The sequence below is a fragment of the Nomascus leucogenys genome, chromosome 12, assembly GCF_006542625.1.
Source record: "Nomascus leucogenys isolate Asia chromosome 12, Asia_NLE_v1, whole genome shotgun sequence".
NCBI classification, from domain to species: Eukaryota; Metazoa; Chordata; class Mammalia; order Primates; family Hylobatidae; genus Nomascus; species Nomascus leucogenys.
Window position 1 is genome coordinate 48,382,029 of NC_044392.1, and position 12,504 is coordinate 48,394,532.

General features: G+C 40.2%; 2 protein-coding genes across 2 annotated transcripts; one reads left to right on the plus strand and one right to left on the minus strand.

The window, feature by feature from the left end:
- Positions 1 to 3,460: 3,460 nt before the first annotated feature.
- Positions 3,461 to 4,557, minus strand: LOC105740584 (late cornified envelope protein 1C-like). Its single transcript, XM_012511070.2, has one exon. It carries the CDS (start codon positions 4,086 to 4,088, stop codon positions 3,756 to 3,758), a length of 333 nt encoding a protein of 110 aa, XP_012366524.1. The 5' UTR covers positions 4,089 to 4,557; the 3' UTR covers positions 3,461 to 3,755.
- Positions 4,558 to 11,024: 6,467 nt separating this feature from the next.
- LCE1C (late cornified envelope 1C) lies at positions 11,025 to 11,727 on the plus strand. Its single transcript, XM_030824785.1, has 2 exons — positions 11,025 to 11,127; positions 11,218 to 11,727. Exons 1-2 carry the CDS (start codon positions 11,084 to 11,086, stop codon positions 11,438 to 11,440), a joined length of 267 nt encoding a protein of 88 aa, XP_030680645.1. The 5' UTR covers positions 11,025 to 11,083; the 3' UTR covers positions 11,441 to 11,727.
- The last annotated feature ends 777 nt before the right edge of the window (positions 11,728 to 12,504 follow it).

A 12,504-nucleotide genomic window follows, 5' to 3' on the forward strand; every position in this document is an offset into this window, starting at 1 on the left:
GACCTCCGCCTCCCAAAGTGCTGGGATTACAGGCATGAGCTACTGCGCCTGGCCCCCATTTCTTCTTAATCAGTGGTCTCATTTTAACAGTAGACATGCTGAGAATTTGGAAATTTAATTGGCATTGTAATTCAGTCATTCACTGAAAAGATTTTGGGTTTAGTTTTTAGCAGTCTCAGCTCTGAGACTACAGAAGATAAGGGTTCTTTCAGAACAGACATAGAAACTTTCAGGTTATTTATGTGCTGCATGGTTATTTATGTGGTGCACAAACTGAGGATTCCAATCCTGGACCTCATCATTTTCTTCTCCCATCTTACTTAACACAATAAGGAGCAACCAGCCAATCTCTTTATATTCATTAGTTTGACAAAAGTATTCTCAGGTAGCAAATCCACAGCCACTCAAAACCTTGTCTCTTACAAGCATTTGATTAGAAACATCCAATAGTGATATTTTGCAAATCCCTATAGCCACATTTACTATCAGTGTTCTCTTCACTATGGGAAATAGGGTTCATTAGTGCACTTAAATCTAGTTAGGCTAGAGAACAAATTCCAGAAATCCCAGAACTCATTCAGAAAACTTGTCCTTAAGATTCTATTCCTTTAGATTCTGTTATGTTTTGGTAAAGTAAGTGTGAGCAAGAAAGAGAGAAAGAGGACTATTTTGCAGCATTGGTTCAAGTGACTATTAGGGATGGCAAAACCAAAATTCGTAGGGAAGGATGGCAGGATGCAGATTCAGGGGAGAGCTGATGTTGCAGTCTCAAGTCCAAAATCATTCTGGAGGCAGATTTTGTTTTAACTTTTTATTTTCAGTTTAGGGGTACAAGTGCAGGTTTGTTACATAGCTAAACTTGTGCCATGGGGGTTTGTTGTACAGATTATTTCATCACCAAGGTACTAAGCCTAATACCTACTAGTTATTTTTCCTGATCCTCTCCCTTCTCCCACCCTCCACCCTCTGACAGGCCTTCTATGTGTCCATGTGTTCTCATCATTTAGCTCCCACTTATAAGTGAGAACATGCAGTGTTTGTTTTTCTGTTCCTGTGTTAGTTTGCTAAGGATAATGGCCTCCAGCTCCATCCATGTCCCTGTAAAGGACATGATCTCATCCTTTTTATGGCTGCATAGTATTCCATGGTATACAGGCACCATATTTTCTTAATCCAATCTATCATTGATGGACATTTAGGATGATTCCCTGTCTGTGCTATTGTGAGTAGTGTTGCAATGAACATACATGTGCATGCGTTTTTATAATAGAATAGTTTATGTTTCTTTGGGTACGTACCTAGCGATGGGATGGGTTGGTTGAATGGTATTGCTGGTCTTTGAGGAATTGCCACACTGTCTTCCACAATGGCAGAACTAATTCAGACTCCCACCAAGAGTGTATAAGCATTCCTTGTTCCTGGAGGCAGAATATTTTTTCCCTCTCTGGATATCAGTCTTTTCTCTTAAGACTTTTGACTGATTGGCTGAGACCTGCCCATATTATGGAGGGTAATCTGCTTTACTCAAACTCTACTGATTTAAATATTAGTCACATCTAAAAAAAAATATGTTCACAACAACATTTAGACTGGTGAGTGGTGCTAGAGCAAGATCTAGGAAGCATAGCCTAGCCAAGTTGACACACAAAATTAACCATCACATATGTATATATACATGCAAACATAATGGCAAATAAAATTCAGAAAGGCTGGGCATGGTAGCTCACACCTGTAATCCTAGCACTTTGGGAGGCCGAGGTGGGTAGATCACCTGAGGTCAGGAGTTCAAGACCCACCTGGCCAACATGGTGAAATCCCATCTCTACTAAAAATACAAAAATTAGCAGGGCATGGTGGCAGGCACCTGTAATCCCAGCCACTTGGGATGCTGAGGCAGGAGAATCACTTGAACCCAGGGGGCTCAGGTTGCAGTGAGCCAAGATTGCGCCACTTCACTCCAGCCTGGGCAAAAGAGTGAAACTCCGTTTAAAACAAGCAAACAAAAAAATTTCAAAAAACATGTTCAACTTTACTGATATTCAAACAAATGCAAACAAAATAAAAAAGAAATATCTTGAATTTGAGAAAGGAGACTAAGATTTATTTACTTATTTCAAAATGACAATTATTTTAATGACTAACAAAATAGTATGTGACAGTTGGTAATAAACATATTTTCAGATGGTAGTATGAATTGGCATAACAATTCTGGATAGCAATTTGGTACTTATTGAGGTGTAATGAGTTTAAATTTATAATAAGCAAATCTTTTTACACAAAAACATTGTGTTCTAGGAATTTACCTGAAAGTAGAGTTAAATATAGGAGAGATAAATGGATAAGGATGGTCATCACAGGAAATTAGATATAATAAGAGTTCAACAAGAAGAAATTGTAATGGCCTTCCTTCCAGTAGTTGTGTTGCAGGACATTGCTGATTTTGCTCAGGACCCATCCTCACCACCTCTCTTTGCTTTACATATGTACATAGATTCAGGGTATTAGATAAATATATGTTAAAAAACTATACTCAACGATACCAGCAACACTATAATAATAATAATTTTGTAAAAGAACATCAATTATACTAAAAAAGTTTGGGGAAAATGTTTGATACAAAATAAATGTTTAGTCTGGACACTGTGGCTCATGTCTGTAATCCCAGCACTTTGGAAGGCTGAGGTGGGCAAATAACTTGAAGTCAGGAGTTCAAGACCAACCTGGACAACATGGTGAAACTCAATCTCTACTAAAAATACAAAAAGTAGCTGGGCATGGTGGCACACACCTGAAGTCCCAGCTACCTGGGAGGCTGAGGCAGGAGAAATGCTTCAACCCAGGAAGTGGTTGTTGCAATGAGCTGAGATGGTGCCACTGCGCTCCAGCCTGAGTGACAGTGAGACTCCAACTCAAAAAAAAAAAAGTTTAAATATTCTCTCCTTCATAAGTTTTTAATTCAGAGGAATAAGTATTAAATTTGCAATAGAGAAAGCTGGCAGATCAAGTGGTTGAAGTTATATCTCCAGGAATGGGACAATTAGGCATCATGTAAGGCTTGATATCATGCTCTAAGGACAACACCACTTTTGTAGGATATTTGCAAAAATGTGTAATCTGAGCCTGGTCAAGAAGAAACATCAGACAAACCCAAATTGAGGGGCATTCTACAAAACCAATGTTCTTTAAAAAGGTCAATGTCAAGGAAGACAAAGAAAGACTGAAGAACCATTTCAGATTGGAGGAGACTGAAGAATCATGGCAACTACGTCAAGGCAATGGAGGATCCTGGATTGGATTTTGAACCAACAAAATTGTCTTTTGTTATAAAAGATATTAGTAGGAAGATTGGCCAAATTTGAATAAGGTCTGTAGATACTAACATCTTGGGAGAGCCTGCAGGTGAGGACAGAGTATGAAAAGCAATGAAGAAATAACAATCAGTCAAGGCAAAAAGGAATGCATATTTCTGGTTTTATTGTTTCACATCAGGCTGAGCTATGCAAAAAGACAAGCTGTAAAGGGATATAGGTCTGTGCTTTGGGCTTCCCAGAGCAACCACACATATGCAAACTGAGGTCATTAAAAGGCTTGGCTTTGGGGGAGAAGTTTTGGGCCTCTGAACTCCAAGACAGAAGAATCCTCTATGCTTGAGTTGAGCCCTCACCAAGACCTCTCAACCGGGCAGGCCCAGAAGGAGAAGGAAGACGAGAGGGAAGTATTTGGCCATTTATGTTCTTCTAGGCTCAGGATCCACTTCAGCAGCAGCCTCCAGAGTGCTGGCCACTCCCCCCTCCACAGCAGCTGGAGCCCCCCGAGGGCTGGCTGCAGCAGCCAGAGCTCTGGGGTCTGTGGCAGTGGGACCTACGGCGCCGGTGGTGGCTCAGGCAGCAGCCACCTCCCCCAGAACTGCAGCAGCCCCCAGAGCTGGAGCCACAGCAGCCTCCGGAGCTGACACTGCAGCAGGAAGAGACTGGAGGACACTTAGGGGGACACTTTGGGGGGCATTTAGGAGTGGGGCACTTGGGAGGGCACTTGGGGATGCACTTGGGAGGGGGCTGGCACTGCTGCTGGTTCTGCTGGCAGGACATCTTGGTGCGGGTGTTCACGAGCTGAGAGAGAGTCAGACAGCAAGTTAGACCCAGGCAGAGGCCACCCCTGCCTATTCTTGCCCTTTCAGCGTCATTTCTAATCCCTACATTTTGATGAACTGCTTAGTGTAGTTGTAGCTAATTAATCACGGGAAGTTTCATTATGTCTAATAGTTGGCTGAACACACTTATAGCCTCTGTTTTGAACCTAATGCTTTTTATACACTTATAAAATCATAAAGCATTTTCAACTATTTTATAATTAGAAAACCGAAGCCAAAAGATATTAAGAAAGTATTCTCAAAATCAAGCATGTAGTATGTAGAGGAGACATTGTGCTTCAACTACACACCTAAATCATGAAAACAATCTAGAAAGGGGTTTGGAAATAAAATTGTTTCTCAAGGGAAACAGTCATTCTCTCTTGGAAGAATTTTCTAGATTACCTTGTTGTAAGGAAATAGAAGTTCAGAACTGCAAAGGAAGTTGGAGAACTAACTGAGGAAAAATATCATTGAATTAAGTTGAGAATTGTATACAGGTTTCTGACTTAGTCCAGTGCTCTGACATTTTTCAGCAGACAAACACCTGTACCGAATGCTCAGCACTTATATTTTGTTTGTCTACTGTACATGTCTCACCAAGTTAAATACCAGTAAATGTGAGTTTAAGAGAGTCAGTTAGCTGTGATATTCTCTACACTGGCTAGGAACCACTGTTTCCATCTCATCTTTTCAGGAAAGGACAGCTATATTTTTCAAGGTAAACCTCCCTTCCTGAAAGCAGTTACAGGAGAACATGGCAGGCAATGTTGCAACGCCTTCAGACTAGAGACCCAAGAACTCTAGATCCATCTCATTTCTCCAGAACACCAAGTCACCATCACAGGACTCCTCATTCTCATGTCTCTGGTCTGTCCCCATTGCCTTTGCTCAGTTTTCTTGAGACTCCCTCCTTCACTCATATGGATGCCAGCACCACCCCAGCCCTGGAGGCCCTGCCTGCCCTCCCCTCCTGCCCTGATCTAGGCATCCATTTGTGGAAGCCCCTGCTTCAGTACCCAGGGAACACTTACTGAGGTCACAAGCAGCACAGGGTCCTTCAGCACCTCAGGAGGTGAGTGGTTGGGGTGCTCTGGCCCTGAGCCCTTTTATCCTGTCCTTTGGGCTCTTCCTACAGCAGTGAGACAGGGCCTGGGCATGAGAGGATCTGCCTCCTGACACCCACGTAGGTCCTGTGACAGGTGGTGACTGGCAGCTCTGCACATGTCTGCCTTCGTGGGTGTTCAGGAGCGCTGCTGCCAGCATGGAATATGGCCACTTAGAAATAGAGGTGGGGTGGGGAAATCCCTAGCATCATCTCCTACCTTGACCTGCCTGAAGGGCACCTGCCTTTAAGGTTCTCACTTCTCATTCTTGGAGCTTTAAAGTTTTGGCCCTAATACTACCCTTCTTGCCTTCCCAGTGTTAATGAGCCCATGCAACCTGGTTCAAACCAAATTGTAATGTATTTCTTCCAATTTTATTCTGTACAGGTTACCCTGATAACAATATATATTATGGATTATGTGGTTTTAACTCTATAGAAATGACATCATACTTAAGACACTCATTTTTGACTTGTTCTCTTCCTTAAACATTATTTTTGCTAGTTACTCAAGTTGATGTGTATAGCCATAGTTTATTCATTTTTACAACTGTGTAGTATCCATCTTATGAGTGCATCATAATTTGTAAGCTTCTCTCTTTTGGATGGACATTTAGAGTGTTTTCACTTTTCACTGTATCAATATTGCAGCTAAGGAAATTTTTGTGCATGTCTGCTTGTGTATTTGTGGGACAGTCTCACCAAGTTATGTACCTATAAGTGGAACTGTTGAATTTTGGATCACACCCATCTCTCCAAATTGCTCACATGGATTTCAGTTTGGACCTATGGTGTATAAGAATCATTCTTGCTGCACATTGTTGCTAAACTTCAATAATTGCCATTCGATGGATGTACACTGGTATCTGTCTGTAGTTTAATATGTGTTCCTCTGCTTTGTAGTGATCAGAGCATCTTTTAATATATTTTTGGTTAGTTGAGGTTTCCCTTCTGTGACTTGTCTGCTTTTTCTCAAAAATGTTTTTCAATTTGTTTATCTGCTTTTGTTAGTATTTGTAAATGTTCTTTACATATTCTAGTTACTAATGTACTGCTATTAAATGCGTTGTGAATATCTTTTCCAAATATGTTCTTGTTTGCATTTTAATGGTGTCACTTGATGAACTAGTGTTTTATTTTTAACATAGTTGAATTTCTGCAACAATAACTATATTGTTTGCAATTTTCATGATTTTAATAAATCTCAACCATTTGTAAGTTTAGAAATCTTTTCTCTAACTTTAAAAAGTTGAAAACTATTTCTTTTTAAAAACGAAGGTTTTTATTCAATCAAGAAAGGGATTTTTGTACATTTTATATATTTTAAACATTTTTCTGAATGGATAACCAACTGTCTTAGTATTGTAATCAAATTTTCCATTTTCCCCCACTCATCTGAAATATCTATGGGTCAGAATCAATTTTTCACATTTCTGTAGATTTATAATTGGGTGAACAATTCTTGTCATTGCCAATTTGTCAACACCTCTGAGAACATCCTGCTGCCTAAATTACCATAGGTGTATAATCAATTGCGATATCTAAATCACATAGGTTCCATCATTCCTTAAGATTGTCTTGGTGATTATTAAACCTTTGCTATTTTATATAAACATTAGAGCCAGTTTTTCACATCCCACACAATGAAGATGAAGCAAAACAAATCATTATTAGAATTTTGATGAAAACCATCATTGAGAATATGCATTAATTTATGAATAATTATTATATTTTATTATAATTTTTTTCTACTCACCCGTAAATATGGTATATCTCTTTATTATGGTATTCTGTAATGCTGTTTAATAGTCTTCTCATTTTATTAAATATATTTTACATTAAAATTGTATTTTAGACTTTATGTATTTTTGCTATTTTAAATGGCAATTTTTAAAATTATATTTTTGAATTATTTGTTGCTGGTTAATGTAAATTTATTCTTATATCTTGCAACTTTTCTAACTCTTAATATTATTTTAATCTTCTATAGTAATCATTCTTGTCTATATATCTTCTTTCTCAAAGTTTTTTCTCCTTAAGTTAAATTCTTGGAAGTACAACTGTTGGATAAAAAGTATGCGCATTTAAAATTTTGATTTATATACAGAAAATTATTTGTTGAGTAATGGGTCACCAAATGTCATCTTAATTTTCATTATTATGCCAATTTATAAGACCCATTTCCTATCACCTTCAGTAATACTGTTTTGTTATTGATTTTAAGTTTCTTCTAGTTCAATATAAAGGAATATCTTCTAATCCTTATCATCCTTGAAATGGATGGGCTGTGCTTCTAGAGCAGAACTGCTAATGTAAGCTGAGTGACCAATGTCTTAACTACTCTCACATTAAATACATTGTTTGGAACAACATGAGCCACAGCCAGGCAATTCAGTGGCAGACTCAGACCTCATCCTTGAAAGACCATCCTTGTTTTATACACAAGTCTTTGGTTATTTGTATATGTAAATATGAAATAACAAATTTCAAAATGTATTGGTCATGTATTTCTTTCCAAGCTATCTGTTCATGCACTTTGCCCATTCATTTGTAGATAGGCTTATTTCTTTTCTATAAAGTTGTAAGGACTTACTATTTATCATAGATTTTAATACTATTCCTGACTTACATACTTTACTTTTTCTCAGCTGGTTATTTATATTTTTCATCTTTTAAAATTGTGATTTCTGACATATAGTATTTCTTTCACTATGTGATGAGATTTATCAAGTTTTTTCATGCTTTAAATATTTTATCTAATTATTTATAAAGAAATAATTCAATAGTCTGCATATTCTTCTAATAATTTTGGAGTATCAGTTTATTGTTACTATTCTATGCAGGGGTTGCAGAGGAAGGAAACAAATTAAAAATCAGTCATGTGTGGTGCTGGCTCTGGGACACAGTAAATCCACTGTGTCTAAGTTAATTTTTACTGGGTCTCAGCATTCTTCCAACCAATCTCTTGTGATATGAGAGCCTGACAACATAGAAATGTATTCTCAGAAAATCACTCCTTTGTTAGTGCATATTGTTAGCATTAAAATGGTACCAAATTCAATAAATTTCAAATGCTATTGAAATCTAACACCAAACATAAGGAAACAATCCTCATGATGTTACATCATATTGCTACCTTATTAACCCAATCCATGTCAGATTAATTGACAGTTTGGGTGCTACCCTTTGTGGTATCAGAGTCATGGATAGAATAGCTTCTAATCCTCATCATCCTTGGAATGAATGAGCTGGGCTTCTGGATCAGAACTGCCAATGTAAGCTGAGTAGTCAATATCTTGACTACTCTATTATTAAATACATTCTTTGGAACAACATGAACCATAGCCAGGTAATTCAGTGGCAGACTTCTGCAGGGTGATAAGGCTAGTATACTGTAATGTAAATGTCTCAGAGTGAGAATTCCAGTGATGATGGCTTAAGTCATACACAAAGTAAAGATGATGCTAATAGAAATCAATTCATTTTTAAATTGCTTACCTATGGAGTCCACCTCTGTTTTAGAAACTGTTGAGGGGTACATAAATATGAGAACAAAGCTGCAGAATCAAGGATAGTTTATTGTAGTCATATTTTAAAATTAAGACTCATAAAGAAGCTACAGTTGAATGGCACTGTTTTAGAAATGCATAGGTCATGGACTAAAGCCTGGATGTTGAAGAAGGAGGGTTACCCAAATGAATATAAATTGTTCTATCATAATGACATATGAATGTATATGTTCACTCCAGCACTATTCACAATAGCAAAGACATGGAATCAACCTAAATACCCATCAATGGTAGACTGGATAAAGAAAATGTGGTACACATATACCATGGAAGAGTATGCAGCCATAAAAAAGAATAAGATCATGTCCTTTGAAGAAACATGGATGGAGTTGGAGGCTATTATCTCTCCTTAGAAAGCAGCTATAATTTAAAAATATTAATGCATTGGCATTTGTTTAGAGAAAATGATATGTTATAAGCTCTCCACCAGAAACTTCCTTTGCATTATTTCGTTGACTCTCAGCCATCCCTGGACAATTATTTTTATATTATCTCTATTACAGAGTTGACAAACTGAGAACAAGAACGATGAGGTATTAATGTTTTTCATAAGGTCATGCAGGTAATAAGTGGCAGAATCAGGTCTCTCTCTAGGTCTGACTCTTTAACCAGTTACCTAATGGCTGTAACACAGAAACACACACACACATGCACACACACACAGTCTGTCTCTCTACCTCTGTCTCACATACACACACACACACACACACACACACACACACACAACTATAAGATAGTTGAGGGTTGGAGGATTTATGAAACTTGAGTTAAGCCAGGTTGCCCAGAGCCACAGAGGTAAGATTTGGGAGTTAACAAAACAGAGAACTCAAGCTCAAAAACTAAACAGATTAGGTATTCTCCACGGAGAACAACACAGGAAATGATGGTAGGGATTTTCCCACTCCATTTCGATTTCTAAGTGGCCATAGTCCAAGCTGGCAGCAGCTTTTCTGAGCCCCATGGAGGAAGGCAAGTGAGGAGCTGCCAGTCACCACCCACCTGAGAACCCATGTGGGCGTCAGAAGGCAGGTCCTCTCATGCCCAGGCCCTGTCTCACAGCTGGAGGCAGAGCCCAGACCAGGATAAAAGGGCTCTGGGCCTGAGCACTCCATCCACTCATCTCCCGAGGTGCTGTATGACCCTGTGCTGCCTGTGACCCTGGTAAGTGTTCTTTGAGAATAGGAGCTGAGGCTTCCACAGAGGGTTGCTCAGCCCTAGGCAGGAGGGGAGGCTGGGCAGGACCTTGAGGGCTGAGATCCATCTGGATAGAAGTCAAGACCTCAGAAAGATTGAAGGAGGATGTGCAGCACAGGAGGCAGGGAGAGGGCCAACTGGTAACACAAATAAGAATTAGATGTCTCTGTCTTTGTGCTTCAGCTGGCTGAGTTTTAAAGACAGAGGGAGTTGAAGCCCAGGCAAATAGACTCTGCTAGGACACCTTCAAATAGCACACTTACTTTTCAGAGCAAAACTGTGACACTCCTTGCAAATTTGAGCTGGAGATAGTAGTTCTCAATCAGTGGAGTAGAGATAATTAATGGATCTTTTTGAAACCCACTTATCTCTGGATTCAAATTGGAATTGAGAATCTCTTTAAGTAGTTAGACATAGCAAGCTAAGGATCACTGTGCCAAGATGTTACTGTGAGGCCTTTGTGTGATGAATATGGCAGTGCACCAGCCTAGAGCCAGGGCGCCTGAGTTCAAATCCCCTCTATGCACCAAAAATACTGTTCTTCAGCATCTTCCTTAACAAAGGGAGCCTGTGAGACCAGCCTGTCTCCAAAACCATTTACAATTGTACATGCGCAGGTTTTTACAAGACAAAGTCTCCTAGGAAGTTACTCCAAGAGATAATCCTTCATTATCTTTTTCCAAGAAAATATTTATATCCTCAGGTTTCCACACTGGACAGTTTCAGGGTTTTATTTGACACAATGAGAAAAATTGCTTCCTTTAATTTACTAAATGTTTAATCTTGACAGATATTTTTTTCGTATGGGTTACTGCCTCAGTTTCCTTCTTTGTAAAAGATATAGTAATTCTTGACTGTCTTAAGATGAAATTGTGAACTCAAAAGATACAGTGTGAGAGCATTTGCCAAACTACAAGAAATAACAAAATTTTCAGTGATTAATGATTTATCACGACATTTGAACAGTTCATCAAAATGAAGGAAATAGAAACAGTGTGGAAAGGACAAGAATAGGCAGGGGTGGCCTCTGCCTAGGTCTGACTTGCTGTCTGACTCTCCTTCAGCTCCTGAACACCTGCCACCAAGATGTCCTGCCAGCAGAGCCAGCAGCAGTGCCAGCCCCCTCCCAAGTGCACCCCCAAGTGCCCTCCCAAGTGCCCCACCCCTAAGTGCCCCCCAAAGTGTCCCCCTAAGTGCCCTCCTGTCTCTTCTTGCTGCAGTGTCAGCTCCGGAGGCTGCTGTGGTTTCAGCTCTGGGGGCGGCTGTGGCTCCAGCTCTGGGGGATGCTGCAGTTCTGGGGGTGGCGGCTGCTGTCTGAGCCACCACAGGCGTCGCAGGTCCCACTGCCACAGACCCCAGAGCTCTGGCTGCTGCAGCCAGCCCTCGGGGGGCTCCAGCTGCTGTGGAGGGGGGAGTGGCCAGCACTCTGGAGGCTGCTGCTGAAGTGGACCCTGAGCCTAGAAGAGCAGAATCCAGGACAGCAAACTGCCAAGGACATCCCCCTTCTCCTCCTAGTCCTGCTTGAGAGGCTCACAGGTCCAAGGGAAAGCTCTGAACTTGCCAAGAGCATATCTTCTCCCTGGAGTCCAGAAACTCAGATCCTCTCCTGGATCTCCATTCACTGGCCTTGGACCTCACCTTTCTGGCTACCCTCCCACCCTCTGTCTAAGCCCCTAGCTCACTCCATGTCATTTGCAGTGTGCATCTGCTGATTAAAGGAATAAAACAAGGAATCTGCTCAGTGTCTTGTTCTATGAGGACCCTATTCTCCTTGAGTGGCTCTTGTTCTCTTCACCTTGTCCTCTGCAGTTGGTGGCCTTGGAACCTCAGGGGACAGTGGGGCCCTCTGGAGTGAATTGGGGTTGATGGGGGCGGGAGTGGGAAGGGACCGTTGCTCCCAACTCTGTCTGTCCTATGTCAACTGGCCTGAAGCAGCATTGCTTCTGACGAAGTCTGAACTGTCTCTTATAAACATAGCTTCTTTGTTTCTGGTCCCTTTCAAGGGCTTGACCAGTCTCTCCATGCTTCTCTTTCTCTGTGAGTGCAGTCTGCTCCTCCTGACCTAGCCCCACCAACATCCTTCCTCCCTCACACACATCACATGCAAAAACACACACTTCTGCACATCTCCCGGTGCACACACAAACATGCACACACATGCATGTATATACATGGATAAAAAAGAAAAATATAATAAATAAACAAATGAAATAAAAGAGAACAAAACCCATGAATATATTTTGAAAATACAGTTTTCCCACTGACTACTTCTGCAATAAGTTTAGTTCCAGGCACATTTGCAAGTAAAAATTGCTTTTCTGTTAACCTTCCATCAAATCTTGTTGCTTTCTTCCTTCTCCATCTTCATCAAATTATCTACACTTTATTCCAGAACACACTCCCTGTACAATATTTCTCAACTTGCCTGAGACTCTCTATAGAAAAATGCATTTGCTTCTTAAGTATTACATTTAAGGCTTAACAGAAAGTGTTTCCAACTTCTTTTC

What these genes read in the sequence shown, in the direction of transcription:
- LOC105740584 (XM_012511070.2), bottom strand. Translation starts at nt 4,088, where the DNA reads ATGTCCTGCCAGCAGAACCAGCAGCAGTGCCAGCCCCCTCCCAAGTGC.
- LCE1C (XM_030824785.1), top strand. Translation starts at nt 11,084, where the DNA reads ATGTCCTGCCAGCAGAGCCAGCAGCAGTGCCAGCCCCCTCCCAA. An exon ending in CAGTGCCAGCCCCCTCCCAA is followed by an intron (nt 11,128 to 11,217) that starts GTGCACCCCCAA and finishes TTCTTGCTGCAG; the next exon opens with TGTCAGCTCCGGAGGCTGCT.